The 24,702-nt window shown below is 37.2% G+C and overlaps 1 protein-coding gene across 3 annotated transcripts in view; it reads left to right on the top strand.

The window, feature by feature from the left end:
- Nucleotides 1-21,763, top strand: part of LOC139816857 (uncharacterized) — a 67,539-nt gene extending 45,776 nt beyond the window's left edge. For all 3 annotated transcript variants that reach the window (XM_071784639.1, XM_071784637.1, XM_071784638.1), the window contains 13 exons: nucleotides 5,371-5,508; nucleotides 10,137-10,204; nucleotides 10,514-10,806; nucleotides 12,439-12,746; nucleotides 14,252-14,871; nucleotides 15,032-15,576; nucleotides 16,100-16,280; nucleotides 16,689-16,819; nucleotides 17,114-17,262; nucleotides 17,666-17,845; nucleotides 18,099-18,203; nucleotides 18,284-18,484; nucleotides 18,695-21,763. In XM_071784639.1, the coding sequence (XP_071640740.1) occupies nucleotides 5,371-5,508; nucleotides 10,137-10,204; nucleotides 10,514-10,806; nucleotides 12,439-12,746; nucleotides 14,252-14,871; nucleotides 15,032-15,576; nucleotides 16,100-16,280; nucleotides 16,689-16,819; nucleotides 17,114-17,262; nucleotides 17,666-17,845; nucleotides 18,099-18,203; nucleotides 18,284-18,484; nucleotides 18,695-18,856 (3,081 nt within the window). In that variant the 3' untranslated portion in view covers nucleotides 18,857-21,763. The remainder of the gene's footprint in view (nucleotides 1-5,370; nucleotides 5,509-10,136; nucleotides 10,205-10,513; nucleotides 10,807-12,438; nucleotides 12,747-14,251; nucleotides 14,872-15,031; nucleotides 15,577-16,099; nucleotides 16,281-16,688; nucleotides 16,820-17,113; nucleotides 17,263-17,665; nucleotides 17,846-18,098; nucleotides 18,204-18,283; nucleotides 18,485-18,694) is intronic.
- Nucleotides 21,764-24,702: the final 2,939 nt, after the last annotated feature.

Genomic DNA, 24,702 nt, shown 5'->3' with positions numbered 1-24,702 from the left:
GAAAACTTCTTTATTTAACTTTTCGAGCTGGTACTCACCTGGGGCCAGTGTACCTTCGCTGAACGAACAGGTCACTAATTATCCTATACGAGGGCGAGCACAACACCTTGCTCGCTTTATGTCGCCCTATATGTACCAGGAACAATGAAACGAAAAGAACCGAGCGACGCCGCGACGCATAATGTAGGGTAGGCAATGGTGACTCTAAATCTTTGCTGTCTCGCGGCATATACTTTTTTTTTTACACTCCTACTGAATGCATCTTTTTACATTCTAGTCGTGTATCTGCATTTCGTAATGATTTTTTCTCTCTCTGTTATACCCGCTTTCAACGGTATTTTTTACTCTGCTAAAAATTTTATTAAAACGGATACGCCATTATGGCTGACACGCGTTCGCTTGTTTGCGCGTTGAAAAATTAAAGCGTCTATGGTCGTATATGGTGCTTTTGATAAATGAAATTTTGCATCTGGTAAATAGAGAGAAAATTTCATTACTGTTCTCAACGACTTTCCATTTAATTATATTTCTTTGTATAAAGGATATTCATGTATAATTTTTTAATAAAAATAACAGTATAGGTGATAATGATATACAATATTTGTTGCGATGACGCTTTAAATTATTTGCTGCTTTTGAGTAGCTTGAATTAGGGTAATTTGTGTATGCTCATGAACGAAATAATTAACGAGCCATCGAGCGCATTAATTTCAAACGCAACCAAAATTGATGAAAATTGATTAGAGACATTGATGGATGTCTTTATAATCAAATGCGCGTTTGCAATAGCTGTATAAAATGTTGAAAGAAAAAATTTTTACATTTAACAACCGTATTTGTTTATTAATTTAAAAAGTCAATTCTTAAAAAAATAGAGAATATTCAGAAAATCACACAACTCTCAAAAATAGTAAAATAATTTGTTTAATTATTTTCTTGAAATTTTAGGTCTTCTTAAAATTATTAAAATATGCTGATTATAAAATACATTGTTTAAATAGATCTTAATTTTTAATTTAAATTTTTAATTTAATATCTTATATCGGAATATATTAAATGTAAAAAATATAGCAGACGACTTCTCTTGAAGCTCTCTAAGGAGAAAATTACTTCAGATTTATTAATAAATTCGTTATTAAAATGAAAGTTGCAGATTCTAGGACATCTAATACACGTTCGCGATAGCAAGTTAGACTTTCTTTCCCTCGAAGGTTATTTATAGCTGCCATCGCGCTTACGCTTTCGATCGGACGCTCGTTAATTGTAGAAACTTCGGTATAGTGTCGCGATTTCCCGCTGGTGTTTTCATGTAATTACCAAGCCGCTGTGTGCGCTGATGACGCGACGAATACGTCCGACTGTCTGAATAAGGAGATTCCAGGAGTGCGTTTCGATGCGTCTTCTTACGGAGGCCGGAATTAAGTACAACGAGAAGAAACGAGTAGAATTCACAATGTTACGCTTTATTCGGTATAAAAGGTCAGGTTTTCTAGAATTATACTAGATTTCCTGGACACGATGAAACCGGGCTCAATTATAACGCCGCTACGAGAAAATCGCGAGAAATACCATAGTACATTTTTACTAACAGACGGTTAAAACTCACATTTCTACGCATTAATTCGGACGAATATTCAGTCACACATTTTTTCTATCAGAATAATCTGGAAGCGTATTTGAGTGATGAGTTCTGTACCTGATTGCTTTATCTCGTGCTCTATCTCGGTCATCAATTATCATCACGTTATTATCTCCCCATTGACGTGCGTAATTCATTTTTAATTTTTAATTTTTCCCATTGTCTATCGAGACTTATCTCTTGATTCTCGTCCCCTGACCTTAGCCAATTCCGGTTAATTAGCTGAGCGTATACTCGCGTAATCACGCGGCACGAATGGCGCGCGTTGATCTTCCGCGTTCGACGTTAGGAATTAGCACGCGGTCCATGGAGAAATCTTCGGTAACAGTTCGTTGTACGCTAGTTACGTTGTTCTTGGGAAGGTTCTCAGAGGTTCTCCATCGAGACAAAGGGGGCATCATACGCGCGTACCGTTCGCCGGAAGTCGGGTAAGGGGGCTTTACTCGCGATAGCCGTTTAGATACGCACCGCATTTCTCCGCAAGAATCGGCACGACCGCAGGTGAGAATAAATCGGGGCAATCCAACGTCTTACGCTTCGCTCTTTGCCATTACAGTCGGTGCCTTTATTGCCAATTCCCCACACTGTTGTTGGCTCGCGTGACGTCATATACGCACGAATACGGGCTTGTCCGATCGAAGAAGAAAATTCGAAAAGCAGCGTAGCCCATCACGCTGATTGACCAGAATATCCGATCGCGAGTCAACGTTAATTAACTCTTTCTAGTTAAATATTATCATGTCGCGATCAATTGTTCTATAACGTTTTAATTATCGCGTGGCATAAAAGCCTACGGACTCTGCGAATTAATTTTCCTTTGACAGGGAAAGAGATTATATTCTCGAGTTTGGATCGTTGCTTTCTGCTTTAGAACAAAAATTCAATTAAAATATGGAACATTCTATGTAATGAATTGAATAGACTAAAATAATTTTGACAAACTTCTGCATCTGATGGATGAGCTTTGCAAGATCAATGAAATTTTAATATAACTTTTTATTTATTATGCTTTCTTATTCCATATCAAATAACTCAATAATCAAATATTGGATCAAAATTCTAAGAAGGGGTATAATTGCTTTGATAAAAAAAATAATCTGATTTCATGCATTTTTTATGTTCTAATTGTAATTTGAAAAGCATTGATTTTATTTATCTCGGATTAACTATAGACTATATAGAATATATCATACGCAACGTATCTTGAACGTATATATTTGATTAATACTTCAAGATACAAGTTTAAGGGTACTGGAATGTCTGTTCCACATGCGAACAACAATAGCGATCACGTTCGAGATTATTGCCACTAAAGGAAACCACCGTAAAAAAGAGACCCGTCTCTTCCATCAAAGATTCAATGTCTCTTAAGTGCCGGGGCATAAGAGCCCCGTAGTTAGGAGGCAATTCAATATCAGTGCTGCAGGTGCAGTCGTTCGGGATTTCTATCACATCCTATTATCATCCCCGGAAGGCGCGAATCGATCGGTATTTTTATTCGCGAGCTCACGCCCCGACGCACCGCGTTACGCGCCTTCTCGTTCCTCGACGCCGCCGCCGTTCCTCTATTAGCACGCTTTATTTCTTCCGCAAAACATCGCCACTCCGTCGTCGTGCCTCGAGCTTTTTTTATAATCCAGCTTTATGACGCAATATACCGCCGCGCGCGTATACGCGTGTAGCGCGCGCGCGCGTGTGTGTGCGCTTGTCGATGTGTGACGTCACTTTCTGTCGATCACCTTACGGGAGATGCCGATGTAACTATACCAGGTCTTTTTCGAAAAAGAAAAATACGCAGTCATTTGGATTACTTCCAAGAGAAAGAGCAAGAAAAAGAATGTAGGTATGAAGAAAATTACGTTGCGTACATTTCACAAGTTTTCCGATAAATCTCTTCGTTCTGTATTTTCGCTACACGCTTTACATTAAATATCGTCGCTTTATTCTTATTGTTTCTGCAAACAATCCAGAATCATATTCACTATTAAATACGCGAAAATTACGAACCTTTAACAAACGCATGTTTTTATTAATTTTTAATTTGTGTTGTTAGCACAGTTGATAAATATTTTTGATTACATCGATTCTGAAATTATACTTGTATAAAGCCTACTGTCCCATTTTCTTTCTCGAATAATGCATGAGTCATATATTAAAAAAGCAAATGTATTTATAAATTATTCACTGGAAAATTAACTTATCTCCACCGAAACATTAATCGGTGAATTGTTATCTTATCTTTTAGGCAATAATTATAGATGATTTGTAAGAAACTTAGAGGTGAGCTAGTTTTTTTTTTACGATGTTTATATACAAAATGCATATATCACGTTTGCTTACTTTATTATACATTCATACACGATAAAAATACATTCGTACATCGCCGTCAGAGAATCGCATATTTATAGATATCGGCGTTGTTCGAAGCAAATGAATGTATTACATTCGGAGCTCGGAGCGTGGAATTCTCTGCAAACGCTTACGTTTTTTCGCTCCTCTCGCCGGTCTCTCACGAAAATTCGTTACTGAATATTCTAGATTGGACGTGTCGCGAGAACGATTAACAGTCTAATCTGTTTAATACCGTGCAACAGGACTTGCGCAATTATCGTTGTATCCCGACGCGATCAACGAACGGGAGTCGAGGAGTCTCGGCGGGGAAGTAATCCTCGTACGAGACCGCCGCACGAACTTCCGTACGTGCACGTACGCGAGCACGTAGTTATGTATCCGCAAGCGTGATTATGCACGGGGCTTACCTTAGCCGCGTGTATTTATTTTCCGCGGCAGTAGCTCGTTTCATCACGCTTGCTTTCTTCCGAGCGCGATGCCCGTCGCTGGCTCTGCGGCCGATGCCTGGCCATTGCCTGGCCGATGTTGCAGCCAGTTTAGTTCAGTGACACCTACTCCGCAACGTGCGTTATTACGCGCACGCAACGCAAACGCACACGTCGCGCACGACGCGCGGCCTGTGCACGCACTTTGCGTATCATCCGTTGCCGTGCGTGCGAACTCGTGCTCCGACACGAATGCTCCGCCTGGCGTGGACACGGCCGAGAAAGCCGCGCACGGAAAATCTCTCGGCACGACGACGGCCGGTCTGCGTCTGCGGGCTACTATATCGTCCGTTTGTTTTTGCTCTGTTTACCTAGGCGCAGTTTACAGTGCGCCTCTCAGGGCGCGCTCGGTTGCGCGCGAGCTAAGAAAAGAAGCCTACCGGCAGATTAATTTGCTTTAACGCGTCAATTATCGTTGCAAAAGCAATTTGAAGAAATTGCGAGATTGGAAATTAGGATATAAAAATTAAAAATAAGAATTGCTAAGAGAAACAGAGCGTAGTTTCATTTATGCACGCGCCAAGAAAATGTAATTAATAACGATCTGATAATTTGTTTTAATATGTTAATTGAAGGTAATTTTATAAAAATTGCACATTCGAAAATTGTAGCATTAAGAAACGTTTAAATTAAAAGCGAATGGAGGTTACAGAAGCGCGAGCGATTATATTACGCAACTAAATTACAATAATTTATGCTAAATCTTTCGATACTCTGTCAATTAATTCATCTTAATTTGGGGATCATCGCTGAATGAATAGCTTGTTTAATGGAATTTTAATTAATGGAATTCAGGAAATATTCAATGAAGATTTCCTGAATAATGCCATTTGCAGAAAGATATACATAACTATTCTATAGGTAAACGATAATTCCGGTCTTCTTTGATTGCAGATCGAACGCGAGTTGATCCTGTCGTCGGGAGACAAGAATTCCAAGATCCCCATTCTTCACGAGTACAAACAGAGAACTTCCGGAAGAGTCGCCATCGCACCGGATGCGCCGATCAAGCAACAGGCCTGGGTTCAGGAGGTAAGTCTGATTCTCCTCGATAATTCACGTGAATAAACCGCACTGACTTCTTCGCGCTGTCCCTTCCGGATAATAGCGGCTAGCGTGTAACGAGATGCTTGGATTAGTTAGAAACTTATTAGGGAGTTTTTGCAATACCGTCTTTCAAATACGGTAACCGTATCTCAATTGTTCAGATACATAATGAATGTATCTGAACAATTCAGATACGGTTACGGTATATTGCAAAAACTCCCTATTGTTATTACATTTTTTTCTTTCCCCGTATTTATCGCATATTTGCGTTCTCTTATTATTTTAGTATATACACGACAGTAAATGTTAGTTTAACAATCTAATGGATCGTTACGTTCATCGAAGTTGATAAACTTCTGACGGTAGCTGGTGTGACGAAGTTTTCGTCCCACTTTGAGGACGGCTCTATTGTCTGACGATCATTACGAAATCCCTCGATTAATCGGGCGTCACGTGCGTGCAACGTTACGTACATGTGCCACCTACGCGAACGTCAATAGGCGTCAGAAACACGCGTGTTAGGCGGTCTCTTTTCCGGTTATATATTGATAACTTAAGAGATGGGTGTGGAAATTGAATTGCCGGACCGAAAGGTAATAGATCTGCTTGTTTGCGCATTTTTTATGAATTACTATATTGATCTTTAATACGTATTGTTCTATTTATTTCCATACTTCCTCATACCTTTTTTTATTTTATTAATATGCTTTGATATTTCATACATTTATATATTTTAATTTATTATGTCATATTTACTAAAGAAAAAATTACGCGAGGATTTATTTTTCTTGAAATGTATTTTTACAGCAAATTACATTTTTCTATTAATATCAATGTAATATACATAATGTAACAGTAAATTAGTTGATTTAATTTAATTAACTCGAATTAAAGTTGTATTTTTTAATTTAATATCTCCAAGTTTGGATTCGTTACTAGTTAGGAATGAAACATCTTCGTGATCGTACTTGGAGTAAATTACATCCTGCATGATCACCATCGGGTGAGATTTGCGTTAACGACCATGAGAAAGAGAGACAACATTGCTTGGGTGGTATGACATTCCCGTGTACAAAAACAAGACGGCCTTAACAGTTACACGCCCATAACATACTATAAGTACGCCGCGAATCGGTCTTTTCTGTTTACGAGATTGCGCGCAGGGTAAACTGTGCAGTAAGTCGGTCCTCGGATAGTCGTTGGCCGGTTCCATTGATCCTAAAGATGCTCGCTTATGGTATGCTTCGGGCGATCAGCTCTGAAACAGTGATTGTGCAGCTCGCGTACCCTGCGTGTGCCGACGACGCAATAAATACCAATAAATACAGGTATTCTTTCTGCATGGATATTGCACCCATTTTATGACTGACTAGTCAACTTCATCGCTAAATTATCTCGATCTGCGCGGCGTAAAAATTAATAAATTTTCTGCTAACTTTCCAGAAATTCTCTAATCCTTATAATGGCAAAAAAATTTTCTCCTTATATTTACATCTCTTATAAGGCGGCCCTCGGGAATTTCTTCATTAAGTTGTTTTTTTTTCATTCTTAAAATATTCTTATAATATCGTCACGGAGAATGCCGCCGTTGAATTTAGCGAAGGCGAGAAAGGAGTATCCACTTGACTCGCCGTAGATTACGATACAAATATCACGCGAGCGGAGCGCGCACTGAAGGGATCGGCTTTCCGCGATTTCGCACGTAGCCGATACGCTTCGGCGTGCAGAATGGCCAACTTTCGTTGCCTTTCGAATTACTTAAACCTACTTTACATAATACACATCATCGTGCGAGACGACACTTAATCAGTGCCGAACGTGTTCCGCGGCGGCGCCGTGCCAAGCATGATCGAGGCACACCGTATAGACCCATCACATAGCTCGTAAACCTATTTCCAGCGCTCTCCGAGACCTCGGGTGTTACTAACTTTGAGGATTCCGCATAAGTAAATTTTTCTCTACTTCTGTGGAAGCCACGTGTTGTAGCTTTCAGCCTTGTTTTCTCTTTTCAACGTCACGTATACGGCCGTCCCTGCTTTGAAGCTACAGTTTCGCTGTGAAAGTTTCTTCTTCAACGTGAAAACGGATTGAGAAGTTCGACTCCAAAAAAGAGCGTGCGTAAAGGGTGCAGAATGTAGCATTATTTTCCGTTCTCTCTTTTAATTTTTTTCTGTTTTCTTAAAGCACTACTTTATATATTACTTTACATCATAATTTCTTTCTAAAAAATATGAAGAGAGGAGTTTTAGATTTTCAATTGCAGTCATTTATTTTAGTAATATAGAAGACAATGAAGAATACAGTCCATATTCTTTCAATTTTTAATGTAAGATATTTTTGTTTTTGTCATACAATGCAATTGGGTTCCGTTCGTTTATCTTACTTTAGCTCCTTCAGTTTGGAAGGGTCTCTTATATAAAGGACATTCAAACGCGTCATCGGGGAGCCGTGATTTTTCGAGGCGTAGCGCGCCGCGTACGAAAAACTCGGCTTTTATCTCTCACACGGCTGTAATCCCGGCACGGTATCAACGTGGCCATAAGTCAGAGAGCCTTTTCCGTATGCGCGATGCGTGTCCGCGGGGCCCTATGCGGCCGTTGTTATTCCAGGCGCATCTTTCTTCCCGAGAACCGTAGAATTCAGTGCGTTAACTTCGAAATTCCCCGTGCGGCCGAGGCAACGCACGCCGGGCAGTCCGTCGCCGTTAGCCAATGTCCTCCTTCGAAGGGAATTTTATTCGATCCTGGAAGGTCGATAACTTATTACTTTTACGACCACCGTCGTCGTTATTATACAACCGAATCGAATCATATCTCACGTCGCGTCGCATCACTGTATTCGTAATCTATTGCCTATTGCGACACGAGGAGTTTATCATATTAATTTAATGAATGCTGCTTTAGGGACAGATATATGGTTAGGGACGTCAATATGATAAAAAACTTATATAGTGTTTTACAGTTTATGGTGACTAATTAAGATTTTTGATTTCTTGGCTACACATTAATATAAATCTTTCTGATCTCTCGTATAATTAATGCTATACATAATACGTTTTAGATAATTTATGCTAAATACTTTATCTGATTAATATTGCATACTCTTTTTACGGTTTCAATAAGTTAAAATTTTGCTGCTACAATAAGATTGGAACATTTTTATCATCTTTATTCTTAATTACTAAAATATTAGAATTATTTGTCTTTGTGAAATGATTGTCTTTATGACTAAACAATAAACAAAACAATCACTATTGCGTAAGAAACGTTAATAATACTTTGAGTTTATTCTGCATTTTCCCATCTTTAAGTTTCTTTGGCTGATGGTATTTCTGTTTCGTTTGCTATAAGAACGTGCGGTTTACCGAAACATTACTCGTTTGGCGTCCTCTTTGCGAGGAAAGATAAATTCCGCAAATTACGTTCTTATGACAACCGTTCGAACTATGAATCCCTTCTACGGTCGCAACGTAACGGTTGACTTCTCAGTTGTCTGTGAAATTACGTAACCGGGATAGTTTGACTTTGCATAATTTCGCGGCAGCTGGCCCTGAACTATATGATCATTAAAACTGGGAGGACTTATTTCACTGAAGTCGCCGCTTTTATTAAACGATTCCTAACGTGAAAGCACGTTTTTAGCAACAAACTTTAGATGAGTTCCGCTCGCTGGAAGTTAGACGACTTTGGGATACTACTTATGTCGTAAGTGCGCGCTTCGTGCTATGAATTGTTTCTCTAACAAGTTTCTCTAATAGAACACTTGCGGACGAATCGCGCGCGAAATTAAGGTGTTATGTCTAGATTGACGTTCCTTATTGGTTATTTTCCTGTGGCGCAGAAAGAAAAAGAGAGAAAAGGTAATATTACTATACTTCCCAACTTATTCACAGTAATGATCTGAGTAGTGGGTTATCATTTCTTAAGAATTTTATAATATAAAATGAATAGTTATTGTTTCTAATGGTTTTATAATTATTGCTTTTATAATTAAATAATATTACAAAAACAATTATTTTAATCGACATCAGGTATAAAAAGAGGCTTTAAATCATTCAAATTGTCATTTTTAAAACTTTAACATGAAGAAAAAAAGCGATTTTTGATGTGGTCTCTCCTGAACCGCAAAGCTTACGGTCGTTTTTGTCTAGCTGAGCTATTTTCCCCATTGCTATTAGACGCGCAAAGTACGTAAACAACTTTCCTTTAACACAATTTAATATATGCCCGTGCGTGGCGAATAATTTAATATATCAACTTGCTAACAACGGGGAGGCGAACTTATTCAATTTTAATTAGACTTCATCTCTCCTTGCATTTAGGTGTTTTTAATCGGAAGGCAAGTTTCGTCGATGCGTAAGTTGGTAAGTGCCGGATTTGGCGGGAGGCGCTGCCGCGTTTTTGATGCTACCGATGCGTAATTACCTACTCCTCGTTTGACGGCTTAATTGGACGCACCTAACGAAACCGCCGTTGCGGTGTTAGCGGATTTACATAGGACGTTACACACCCCGTAATTTGCACGTTTATAGAGGATACTTTATTAACGACGTGTGCCGATCATTAACTACGTGCGTTCACCAGACAAATTAATGCGTTTATTTTTTTTTTCAGGGAACTCAGATGCAGGAAGTAAGACAGGACGGCCAACCGAGGAACTATCAGTCACAGGACGCCTACTCGTAATTACTTTATACTTACTTCACGCTCACGCGAATTACGGTCCTCCCTGTAAAGATAGAAAGATCTTCTCTAACAAGAGAGAAGCCCTTGCGTGCCTGTTGTTTTGATCTGAGATATCAACTCTTTTTTCCAATCTCACGTTTCGTTTATCTCGTATTGTCGACGCTAATTAAAATAAAAGTAAATCGCCTCCCGATCATTAATTGCAATATTAATGACTGAGCAGCATTATCGTACTCGCGGTGCATATCATAATAACGCGTTAATACCCTTGAGAAATTAAACTTCCTATTGCTTCCTGTATTCAGATCGACGTCTAGCGGAGCGGTGCCGAGAACGACAAAGATTGACGAAGAAAAGACAAAGTCACTCTCCAGAACTTACCATACAATTAAGGACATGATCTCAAGCCGTTTCGGGCCGAGTCGCAAGGACGTCGAGCCGGAACCGGAAGCCAGTTTGAACAACGTCACGGAGGAGCTGCGAAAGTCGAGCAGGAGCATCGACGATGACGAGGCCAGGAAGAAGGAAGGGATTTACGGAAAACCCCGCGCTCAGGAGCCGTCGGTTAATGTGCAACAATATTCGAAGAATGCTTACGGTAAGTTGGACACGATCGAGCAAAATGCTGGTCGGGTAATTAAGCGTGTTAAGGCGCGATGCGCAGCGAGGTGCCGTTAATTAGCTCATAAATGTTGATGAATTAATTTGAGGAGAGATCCCTGTTGAGCGGAACGTTAAGTGGCGGAATTGCATGTTTTATAAATATGAAACGGCATGTGCAAGTGTGTGCATAGTTTGAGTGCATAGCAACGGATCTTTCTGCTCCTTAAAAATGCACGAACTTTATATGTATATTTACAAGAAATTAGTAGTTAACATTATAAAGGTTTCTTTCTTGCGAAAGAAAAATATTTTACCATTGTTTATTGATTACTTTATTTACACAAAGTGGAATTAACTATCATGCAGTGTAAATAGTTAATTACAATAAATTTATAATAAAGTGTATAAATACATTAAATACTGTTATTTAATTGATGCAAAAATTAAATTGAAAAATGGAAAGTTGCGATTTCCATTCGCGATCTTCAAATCGTCTTTAAATAACAATGTTCAACGTGACATTATCCGTCACAGCTGATGATTGATGTAAACTTATTGGATTCTATATACCTCTGATTTTTATTTAATAAGAGAGCTTACCTCGCCATTCGTAACTCACAACTTGTCGCTTACAACATACGCGCGACGTGAGACTTTCTTCCTTTTTGCGCGGCGTGTTATTCGCACTCGCTTGTTGTGCAAACTTGTAAATTCATAGAGACGAGAGTCTCGCACGCGCAATATCGCCGCCATTATTTCACGATCCGCCATAAACTTTAATACACGAGTAATATCTCACTGTCTAATCGTTCACTCAAATCGAGATTAACGGTCAATAGATGAACGTTAAATCTCTACCAACGGATGTAAAATTAATGATTCATCAGTTTTGAACTATCGAATAAAATGCAGAAATAATTAAGAGAGGAAAGGACACGTTAATAAGAGAATAAGTTTTATTTGTCGAGTCGTTAAATATTTAAAGAATTATATGTACCTATATATGTTGAAAAAGGTCGGTGAGATTTATATTTTATATATATTCTCTTATAATTTATTCAACTATTTCTGACGATTATTTTTATGTAAAGTTTTCCCTTAACATCTCATTCTCTGTAATTTTCACGCTTAAACGCTCTTTTAGCGTTTTAACTCTTCTCCGTAATTTCTATGACTGTAATAATGATTCGTTCACGAAATGTGTGCTTTAATGTAGATACGTAGTTGGCACATAAATAGAAGAGAAACTTTCCTTTTAATTAACTTTAGTAGTGTGCACTGCATATTCATGCATTTTAGCATTCCTGATGGCGCTCAGAAACGAGCATGTACGTTTATGATGCAACGTTTAGTTGCACGTTTTAGTAGTACTTCAATACTTCAGTGGGTGTTGAAGCAATTACTTTAAATCTTTATATAATACACGATGCATTTTTAACATGTAAATTTAACCAGAAATATAACAAGCTTTAACAGAGAGATAATATATTTAACAGAGAAAAATAGCTATTATTTTATTATTTTTATTACATGCCACATACATACGACCTTTCCTGAAATTAATTTTCTTCTCGTGTAATAGCGTAATGAATAGAAATTATATAGAATATTTCCTCTCGTTGTTTAGGTCAGTATGGCCATTCATATGGCTATCAAAGCAACCAACAAAACGTACCTCTACCAGGCCAACTGCAGCCAACCGCAACCATTCAGCCAAATTTACCGGGACAGAGCGCTCAACTTCACGTGACCCACCACACCCCGCCAGGAGGAATTCAAACAGTTCATCAAACCCAAGTTCCTGCTTTCGGCCAAACCGCGACAGGTGCGCAGCAGGTGCAAAATGTTACGAGGGAGTACATGGTTCAGGCACCGGGCGGTATGACCGGACAGCAAATACATCAGGGAATCCATCAGAATCCCACGCAAGCACAGGTACATGTCACAAGATTAAGATGAGAAATGTTCACGTCGATGTCTAGCCTCGATAAAAATCACCGTGAATAAATGATACGAACATTTGATGTTAACAATTCCCGCGAGGTTATTGAATAATTTTCTAATACTTTCATGTCTTTCAGATGTCAAAATGATCAATTCCATAAAATAAAAGAATCGAGAAGTTAAGAATTAATATTTAAGTATCTTTAAATAAAAAACAGTTCTCTTTTTTTTTCTTCTTCTCTTCTCTCGAAGTCTAACTTATAGAAGTGTAGATTTTTTTATTTTAACTTTTTTTGTAAAAAGTTATTAGAATTTATTTAATTAAATTTATTGCTTTATTTTATTTTAACTTTCCTTGTAAAATTTTTTTAAAATTTTTTTATTTAAATTTATTAATTTTTTATAAGGAAATACAAGTTTTGTTTAAATGAAATATTGTATATTCCGCGTTGATGTGTAATATTGTCCGCAATCTTATAAGGGTGTGGGTATTCGTGTTGCGTGCAGGAAACGGGAACTCACCTGCAGATAAAAAAATAAGTGTCTCATAGCTTGTCATCTGTCTCTTCATAGTGACATCTCCGTCATATAAATTCGAGTAAAGTAACAACGTAGTCGTCCAAGCAATCATGTTTTATACAAAAGGATGCGGAACATTAAACGGCATAATAATATTCGAATGATAACGGAGCGTAATACGGCTCGTAGGAATGTTTTATCTGTAGTGTAATGATTGATACTTGTCTAACGACGCGTCAACATTTTAGTTTATTAAATAACGGTTGGTATAATGACGGTGAACGCGTGTAACACGGCGCTACGGCGTGCTAAATCACCGACGAACAGTGCGCAGTATATTATTCATAATGCTACATCTCAGCAACTTTCTATGCTGTTGCGTACACGGTGGGAAAATCGTAAAGAAGTATGTAAAATTTACATAACTACGCTGAAAATTGTACGGGATTACTTCTTTTTAATAACGCAATCCATACAGTGATGACGATCGTTGTCGATGCATGATCATTGTTGCAGTAGTTAGAATAAGAAAAAGTACAGAAGAGTTTCAACGCGAAAAATAACGATATAAAAGTGAAACTCATAAGTTCTCTCGTGAATAAAATATTATTCATAACAATAATTATTAAAATAATAATTGTTTAAATATTATTATTTCCAGAAAAAGCATACAGACGTGCAAATTACCTATTTGATAATAAGTTTATTGATATCTTGGTTGAACAATTTAAAAATAGGATATCGCAAACGTTATAAATAAATTTAAATAAATATTCTGCTTTGTAAAAGAAAGAAGGCAGTTATTGAACTTTAAGAACGAGTAAATTTGCCGTGTCGATACGCACGTTTCTAAAGGCTAATTAAAGCCTAACTAAAATAGATTTCTAATACGTACGTTAGTGATTCTACAAAAAACACGGATAGGTATTCACGACTTAACGGTAGCGTATTGTTAACGAGCCGGTTGGTTGATTCAGGGGCAAGGCACGCAAGTGCAAAAACCACACGGTCTATCAGTGCAACAGCATCAAGTGGGCAATGCGATGCCGTCGACGAGTCCGGGCTTCCAGAGCTCTCAGCAGTTGCTCCATCAGAACCAGAACCATCACCAGAGTCCGCGATTTGCGCAGCAGCACGCCCAGAACATGCATCAGCGTCAGCAGTTGATTCAGCAAATGCACCAGCAGCAAATGGTCGGCCAACAGGGCTCGCAGACTGCGAGCGCCCGAAATATGCTGCAGTCGTACTTCCCTAACAGCGTGTCCTATCAGCAGTATCAGCAGGCGCGACAGGCGATGTCGAGATCGCAGATTGATCTTCCGAGCACGTCAAGACAAGCGCAAGAACTCCGGGTATCGGGCCAAGAAGTCTACTATCATTACGCCCAAGGAAGACCTCGTTACGGCGTTCCCCAGGTATACATGAAGACCGAGAGCAATCAGGAAACGGAGTTTCAGAGGCGGAACTCCGCGAAGGGTATCGAGAAGGCGGCTTCGCAGCCGCAGCTCTGTTACGAGGACGAACGAAACGCCGAGGCTTCGAAGAATCCTACAGAGAATATGAAGAACTTAACGGTGGACCCGCTGGATAAAGAGAGGTAAGACTTGAAAAGAATTATCGTACTATAAGATTCTTTAGATTAGGCGAATACAACTAAAAATTCCGATTTAATACAAAGAAGAGAGAGTTAAAGTAAATTAAAGTATATTCTAGAGCTTTGATCTAAAGCTTAGATCTAAGAATGCTATGCATTTTAGATATGAGATTACAGTGGAAGATCGAAGTCAGTGTGAGCCCGAGAGAAACGGATTACAAAGGAACGAGGAGTACCGTCCGGAAACCAGCTTCGGCATTCGGAGAGACGAGACGCGATCCTCTAAGAGGGAGCAGGAGCAGGGATCGTCGGGTCAAGAGGGCGGTCAGGATACGACGGAGGGAAACTCCGTGCAGAAGAGGATCGAAGAGTTGCAGAAGAGAGCGGAGCAAGAGGGTCATTTCAACTCTAAGCCACTAAAAGACGACGCGGACGGCTTAAGGGTCGGCCTGGCTACGAAAATGATCGGCGAAGCATCGAAAAGGCTCGATGGTGGTGGACAATATAGCGGTAAGGAGCCCGTTGTGAAATCAGATAGGAAAGACGATCTGGAGCAGGGTATCGGCCGACTGAAGATCCAGAATCAGGGCTCGGGCTCAGATTACGACAAGGCCGGCCAGAGTTCTTCGAATGTCGATTCCGGAAGGGGCTCCGCGGTCTATTCGAGTGGAAGACGCCCGCCGCCAGATGATCAAACTTTGGCGCAAGGTAAGAATTGACTTTTTGATTTTACTTTGAACTTCTTTAATGTAGTCGCCTTACTACAGAGACACACATACTTTTTAGACTACTTTTTGCAGCATCAGCTGTTTCCTATAAATAAAATGTTTGTTATAAGATATAATTTTATTTATCGCATTTGTTGAAATTTATTCATATTTGCTTATTGTTAGCGTTTGAAAAAATACCAATTAAGGAAAATAATTATACGTTATGTAAAGAATAAATTTTTTGTTATTTTATTATATTAAAGTATTTATTATATTGTATTATATTATATGTTGTTTTATTAAAGAGGCATGAAAATGATTATAAATTACTGTGCAAATTTACGAATAAATTACTTTGCATAAAAGCGTGAATACGATAAACGTTTAAATTAATATGTTTTAAAATGGTGATATTTATCTTTATTATATTTTTTTTAATGTTCGCGATTAATTGTTTTTATTCTTCTTTCGAAAAGTTTGATCGCTCTGTCGGAGTCTGTGATTTCTATCTCCTTTTATAGTACAAGATTCCGAGTGGGTAGACATAGTGGAGTCGGAGTTGAGAAGTATTTTGGAGCCCAGGGACGTTCCAGCGATGGCGCACTCCACCCTGTCCGAAAGTGTATCCTCGGTAACACCGCCTCTGCCACCGCTGTCACCCCATGACAGCCCACGTACGCCGAGAAATCGATACTCAACGAGGTAGCCCAACTTCAAACAGGTTTCTCTTCTTCGTGCAACCGGTGTTACTTCCGGTCATGGCCTCGAGTCACTTCCGATTCTGTTACCTTCCTCGCGTATCGAAATTCCGATATCGATGTTTGACCGAAAAGTGGCCTCTACGATGTTAAAAATAAACACCTCTCTGTTGCAACTCTTAAATTGTTAGCCACGCGAGACTCGGATGCAAGATATTGATTTGGCGAAACGTTAGTCTTTAATTATTTTATTATTTTTAAAAGCATACTCACATTTTTTTTAATGAATAATTTTTATAGAGCAATCTTTGATTGCAAAGAAAATCTACTTTTTATGTAACATTTTCTATTAAGTGCGAGTTTCAAAGTGCGAGTGCTTTTAGTAATATTAATAAAAATGTTTTTGTTTTAGTTTACCGTATGGATCGAAACCAAATTACAGCGATTATAACAAGGCTATGGAAAAGAGAGGTTTTTCGAGCGGCACAAAACATCGTGGCGCTTCGACGTCCAAGAAAGAAACCGCGAAAAAGTTTTCTCATCGTGAGTATTTCTTTAGTTTAGATACATATATCATTATAATATTTATTTTCAATTGTAACAATTTTTTATTTTAAATATTAATCTTATTATTATACTTCTTGTATACAAGAATGTACAAGAATTTACCTTTATATTGAAAGAAGTACGGTGATTATACAGAAATTATAATTAATTATTATAAATAATATTGAATTCTTTATGTTCAAATGTATATAATTCCAAGATAAAAGCTGTTTCACTGAGTATCAATTTTTGAAATTTAATATTTATGTATTAACACACATACTTTTTTAGTCTTCGGAGTAGAAGCTGCTGATTTAACATCCACCACGACAGGACTTGACTTGGATTCCATGTTAGACAGAAGTGACTCCGATCTTAGTACCACCGATGCAAGGACAATCAGAAAACAGTTGGAAGGATTAGAAAATATGTACAGCGAAGTGAGTACGATATTATTTAATAAAATCATCCTTTTTTGTTTTAATTTTTTTTCTGAGAAAATAAGGCTGTACAAAATCAAAAAGAGAAGATGAATTACTTTTTACATTCTTTTAAATTAAAACGCATTTTGTGTTAGTAAATTTATTATAAAAATTAAAAACATTTTCTTATCACTTTACTTATTAATTTAATGTAACTACTAACTAAAGTAGAGGCGAGGCGCAGGACTTAACATTTATCTTATACATGCAAATTTAAAAATATTAGACATCGCTTTTTCTAGTTGTAAAGAAACGGCACTATATGCTAAAATTAACGGGGACATTGTACGCTGAAAAGTGCTCAGGATAGCATGAGCTTAATTGAATTTATTTCAATTTGCATGCGAAAAAATTGTTGCAGGTACTTAAATTACTCGGCGGGAGCGTGAAAAAGAGGCGGAAGGCGAGAGGACTCACTAGTTATGGCTCGGTTTCGTCGTTGCCGACATCTTCCGTGTCATCAAGGCCTGTTACGAGGCATCACGACAAACGTAGGTCCCATGTGATTGACGACAGGATGAAAAAAGCCAAAGACATTAAGGTGAGTGAAGTTTACTTATATATATATATACATATTTGACGTTGATTTTTATCAAATAATTTAATAATTTTTATTAATATCTATTTTCTTATATGATTCTCTATTTTAATTTTTGACAGAGAGATTAAAAATTTGGAACGTACTACATTTCTTGTCAATGTCGCTAAACGAATCCCTTGTAATAAAAGAAAATTACTAGTCTTCAAAATTGTTATATTTTAAAATTTCTGTGAAACATACTTTGATTGTCTAGAGCATCAACAAGCGTTTTCAGCGACTGGAGTCGCATGTGGTGACATTAGCAAGATCAGTGGCCCACTTGAGTTCGGAGATGAGAACCCAGCATTTGATGATTCAGGTGAGACGACCCGTTAACAACAGTTACGGTACGAAACGAACTGGAATTTCCAAGATTCTACTACTGTCAGGTTTTCGCAGGAAATGGAGAGCATAAAGTGCGAGATCGCAGCTCTCAGAACACAAACGAGCATGGCGATGGTGAGGTCACAGTCGCAGCCATTGATCAAGGATTCGGAACTGCCGGCACTTTCGAACCCTTCGAGGGTAAGGAAACTGACCAAGTTCTTCGGCACGGAGCCACCTCTCATCAGACTGTTCCTGAGGGAACTTGGGTATGAGGTATGTGCTATCGTTTGCTGTGTCATTCGCGGTTTTGCGAAGGTAAGACGACGGACAGATTCCCTTCATCAATCTGAAATTGCTTTTTCTTAGACAGAAATATCGATTTTTCAAGCATTTTTCTGAATTATTTCTGAATGTTTTAGCTGAAAAAACTTCGTGCTGTTCTTTGATCGAAATTTCTGTTTTTAATGACAACTACAATTTTAGAAATACGCGGCTGCTTTCGAGAAAGAAAAAGTCGGGATGGTGGAGTTGCCTTATCTGAGCGAGGAGAGACTTCAGAAGATGGGGGTTCCCCTGGGTCCAAGACTGAGGATCCTTCAGGAAGCAAGGATCTCAGTGTGCAAGGATCCGATTTACGTAGTATAAATCCTCAAGACGGCATAGAAATATTTCACGACACAAGCAGAGGAATTGCGAGAAAAATGTGGATAAAGAAGAAAATGAAGAACGAAGATCTATCTATTCGTTTTGTGCCGTCGACCGATGAACGCGTTAGGACGTTTCTCGAGGCGTTTCTCGTAAACGAACTCTCGAGCTCGAAAACGATTTGTTTGAGCGACGGCTCTTTTCCTCGTTCCAATCAATAGCTATCTGAAAGCTACGCTCGCCGAAACGCTGAAATTGTTTCGCCTACGCCTTTGGGTCAATAGATTGTTTTGTCGTGAGTTTACCGCTATACATTGATTCCAAGAGAAAAAGATGCGACAATGTAGCCAATTAGTGAAATGGTAATTCAATTAACATAAAAGTGCTTTTTCTCGATAAAAATTTAAGTTTCAAAAAATTACTTTTTGAACATATTTGCGCATTTAAATAACTAAAAATTGGATATAGAAAATGCTGTTAGCACAAAAATTGAAATATCTAAAAATAATATTTTTCTAATAATGTATTGTTTATTGTTAGCACATAAATGGCATTTATAAACTTTTACATTGTTAGTAGCCGTTACATATATCGGCTTTTCAAACGAATTTTCCGAAAATACGCTACATATTGATTATTTCAGTTAATTTCGAACGTATTTGTTTTGGTTATATTTATATGACCTAGATATCGTCGTAATCATTCCTGGAATATTTCGCATTTTCTCATTATCATAAATCGATAATGCGTTTCTTCGAATATTGCGAAATAATTGACTTACGATGGAAGCTGAAGTATACGCTTTGAGATTAAAACACAGACTTACAAAACGTTGACATTATGAACTTTAAGTCATAACAAACTTGACGTTGTTTTATAAATTTTTTTGCTGCATCGAAAAGATAGTAATGAATGAGCACCAACGAGAAGTGAAAACTTGAACATATAATTATAACATACAGGGTGGGTGCGAAATCATAGTACAAGCAAGAACAAGGTGGTTTCTCGTGCCAAAATAAGAAATTGTAGAATAATTTTTTTTGTACGAGACTTTTTTTGCAAATAAACGATTTTGAAAATCTATGAAGTATAATACACGTGCATTTGATTATGGGTGTGATCCACTAGATACTTCAAACGCTTCAGAGCATTTTGTTCTTGTTTAACATTTAATAAACAACAAAAATGAAATGTTTCCAAGAGCATTTGGAGCGTCAAATGGATCGCACCCCATATCTCGACTAATGGATTTTGCTATAAACTGCTATTTCTATTCGTGTTTTTGTTTTTAACATGAAAATTTTCAAACGACCACCGATTGTGTACATTAAAAATTCCATCTCTTGCATATCATACTCTCGATTACTGTATTTTGTTATCACGAGAACTTAACAGAAACTGATAGCTCAACAAGACAATACGACTAATAGGAAAGAAATCATAATATTGCTGACGTCTACGAACAAAAATAGTAGTTTATAGCAAAATCCATTAATCGAGACGATAGTCAAGTGCATGTGTACTCGATAGATTTTCAGAATCATTTATTTCGAAAACGAAGCCTTGTACGAAAGAAAATTATTCTACCATTTTGACTTATTTTGGCACGAGAAATCGCCTTGTTCTCGCTTGTACTATGAATTCGCACCCACCTTATATAATTTTTAGATAAAGCAAATTTAACAGTTTACGAGGGGGCCAATCAAAATGTAAATACGATACTACTGATACTATCGGTAGTGCTAGGAGACATATCGTTCTTGTATTATACAAGAAGAGAAGTAGAGATAAAAAGACGATCCGCGAGGATCTTGACTATTCTCTCGTATCGTTCGTTAAGTAATGAGATTATACTGTAGAGATTATATAGAGATTTAGATTATTCGTGCGGGTTGAAAGCCGATGTTACGGTTACCGTATGCGGTAATTCGTGGCGCTGATAAAATCGACAATTATACTCGAGGTAAGCCGCGCACATTGGGAACAATGAATCTCACACAAGTATGTTTGCCAAAGAGACGTACCGACATCGTCGAAGTGGTATGGCCGAGATTTTTCTATTTTGCGCATTTCAATATATTGCAATATCTTTTTCTCGATAACGCCGCACGTTTTCGAATATCGATATCTTTAATTATTGCATTGCAAAAGCCGATACTTAATTTTGCAGGACGCCTATCTCCCGTGAACTGGAATACCGTATGTAAATGTAATTTATAAAACGTAACGAGGCAACCGAGATTTTTTTTCTTTATTAGTTCCCATTAGATATTTCGCATTATTTTAACAATCCCGCTTTTTCTTGAGATAGATAATTTATACGGAACAACTAGATATATCTGATATATCTAATGATCTGAAATGTTTTTTTCCGATATATTCTTGTACGCTTTGTATTTTTCACTATCCGAAATTTCGGTCGCATGGCAGCATGCGCCGCGTTATGTCGATACCAAAGAATCGATACCTGTTCCCTTGTCGCGACGACGACAACGACAACGATAATCGCTGCTTGTGATCGCGGGTCACAGGAACGAGAAGATACGTCACTTTGATACTCGAGTAAAAGAATTCTGTACTCTCATTCGAGAATACAGTAGACTCTCTGTAGACGTAGAATTATTAATTGATAATATGTATTATTAATGCATTGTTTATAAATCTGATTATGTACTTCCAGCAATTAGCTCCGATTAATATATTAAGAATGGTAGGCAAATTAAGCTGCTAGCTGGTGCTACGTATGTATTTCTATTTTAATTTTTTCCTTTTACGTACATATTAAGTATTGTACAGTTAATAAGTTCTCTGCAAATGTTTCTATTATTATATTATTATTATTGTATTATTATTATTTTTATTCTAATATTTGTATTATTAATATAATAATTATGATTATTATTATATCACATGTTTTGTTAAAATTTTGTATTTAATAAATGATGATATTATTGCAGGTAAAACTCTTCCAGGATTTGCTTAATACCGATAAATTTTCATTGGGTGCATGATGTTAAGTGGCTTAATTGCAAAGCCACTTTAACAATATAACAACAATATAACAACTGAATATCAGAATTGACGTTTGCACACAGCATTGTTCCTTAATTGTTTCGTAATTTAGTATTGATGCTATCAGAAATTTTGAAACATTAATAGTTTCCGAATTACGATTGAAAATTAAGATATTTAAAGTATTACAAATATATATGAACACATATATATATACATATGTACATATATTGTATCTTATATATTGTAACTATTAGAATTCTTCATCGGTGTAACAATTTCTTCGCGACGGAGCCGTTCTTGCTCGTCAGAATCAGCGAAAATTCATGTAGTTTACGCGACGTGTTTCCTTTTTGCCGTGGCCGGTTCCTGCGTGAATCAACCGCCTCCAATTGAATAATTGCGCATTAGCTGTTATAACGTATGCCGTACGGGTCGGGCCAAGTGATCTGTTATTATGGTTCCTGACCTCGGGCCGCGCCACGCCGAGCCGCACCGGTAATCGGCGAAATAATTATTCCGAATAATTAATAATTATTTCGCTTATGGTCATCCTTGATCGATTGTAACGAGGACCGGAAGACCCGGAAGTACCTCCTTCGTGCAACGAGGATTTTAATTAATCGGGAGCTATATGCGCGTCTTATAGTTGCCGCGCTAATTGTCGCGTTAATTGCTTAATTTCTAATTGCAGAAACGTCTCGATGAGTGGATCCGCGCAACTGGGAGGATAATTTTATTGAAATTTTAGAGATACTATATGTATGTTGCGTACTACTCTCATGTTAATAATAATTGGTGAGATTTTTCTTTAACATTGTAACCAGATTATACAATTTACTTTTATATTGGTTGACTTTTATATTGGTGCTTTAATTGGATTAATTCTTTAAAATTAAATAATTTATTTAAGCAATTTTTATGTTTAAGGTACTTAAGGTAAATTATTGCAACATTAATTTTAATTGAGGCAGACTATATTTGAAGGAGTTAAACGAAGTTTTGACTGTGTAAAGCATGTTTCGCTAGATAAATGGCTATTTAAAAAAATTAATGCATTTAGTTATTTAAATTATCAATGTTGCGTATGGATACTAATTATTAACTATTAACAATAATATGTTAAATTAAGAAAGATAATAATTTAAAATCTTTTTTAATCTGCAAAATAAACAAAATAAATAAAGCTTTAGTGATGGTTTTCAAAATTTATACTTCAATCAATATTGCAACAATCAATATTGTAACAAACAATATTGTAACAATCAATATTGCAATGTTTACTAGAATACCAATTTTTTGCGTTCAAGCAATAAATAAAATTAAAATATCAATTCCACGTCTTGGCGCCGCTAATCTAATCTAACTCGGTCAGTCGTCCAGCTGCTTGTGTACCCTAGTTTGACCCTGTACAACCCACGAATATAATTATCGTAGGCGCCGCGGGTGGATCTAACAGTATAAAGATAAATGAAACTGATACGGTTGATATCCCTTCCTGGCGAACAAATTTATAAACACGAGAAGCGATTAAAGGGACAATAGTCTAATAGACGTTGAACGGATAAGAGTCGTTTGATCGATGAATTTAACTGACGGTCGGGATGAAAAATAATATATGCTTCCGATTATGTCCGGCAAATGACCCACATTTCTTCTTTCTTTCGTAGATAAAAGAATCAAAGCGATTGGGTCTACAGCGGTCTAAAGGGACCGCGACTCTCAGATGAGCTCGCACGTCGTCGCTTAGCGCGTATTGTAAATTTCGACAGAATCGACGGCGAGACCGTCTTCCGGTCACTTTTATCAGGAAATGCACAATTTAACAATTGTGGCCAATTATTTTTCTAGCGGTCTCGTCTTTGATTGGACATATCTGAGACCGCGCCACGTTGTGGACCTTTGTGATGCTCGGTGTGTCACCGTGTGTGAACTAAACGAACGATCGTTTATTGTGCCGAACTCTTGCATTATGTCTGCCCAAGGATGTTTTGCAGACCGAATCACATGATCGCAGTATGACCCTTCTACTAACGAAGTTGCGGAATAATAATTCCGCAACTTTTATTATTGCTAATGAATGAGTGGATAAAAATCAATTTAAACATTTTGTGTCACAATATGTAAATGTATTTTAATTATAAATATACGCATCAGAAAGTTACATATAATTAAAATAAAATAAGCATATATTGGACAAAAATTGTTTTTTAATTGTTACATGCAACAAAAATGTATATTAAATATAAATAAAATAAATATAGGTATATTGTGTCATTCGATGTACATTTTGGAAATGGTCAATATTTCCTTAAATAAATAATATATTTCTAGCAACTTCTTTTAGACAGAAAAATCGCTAAAATATATTATTAATTTAATTTTTTGCAATTTGCCATAAAACTTTAATTAATTCTCGCAGATAGATTACTTCGGAAATAAAATTAAAACCCGTGCGATCAATCTATGTCTAAAGACATATTACATATAGACTTCACTGATGACATTTCAGGTATGAACACATTCCGCATGAAACATTTAGAAAGCATGTGACACCTATAGTTGGTATAAAAGTGGATTTACTTTTAAATATGCAGGGAAAAGGTACTCCATTTCTTTCGTGCGGTATTCATTTATTTTAACGGCTTTATCTTGAACGGTGTTACTTCGTGGCGATATTAAGTTTTATTTTTGTGACTATAATAATTATAGTCTATTATAAGAATTACAAATCTTTCTTTCCCTAATATTTTTATATTGACAAATTGCATTGTAATATATTAATTGTTATTGATAAAATATAATGAATGTTAGATATTCTATTTCACACTTCG

This window comes from Temnothorax longispinosus, chromosome 7 (assembly GCF_030848805.1).
Source record: "Temnothorax longispinosus isolate EJ_2023e chromosome 7, Tlon_JGU_v1, whole genome shotgun sequence".
Taxonomy (NCBI): Eukaryota; Metazoa; Arthropoda; class Insecta; order Hymenoptera; family Formicidae; genus Temnothorax; species Temnothorax longispinosus.
The sequence above is the reverse complement of the archived record's forward strand: the minus strand, read 5'-3'. Positions and strand labels throughout refer to the sequence as shown.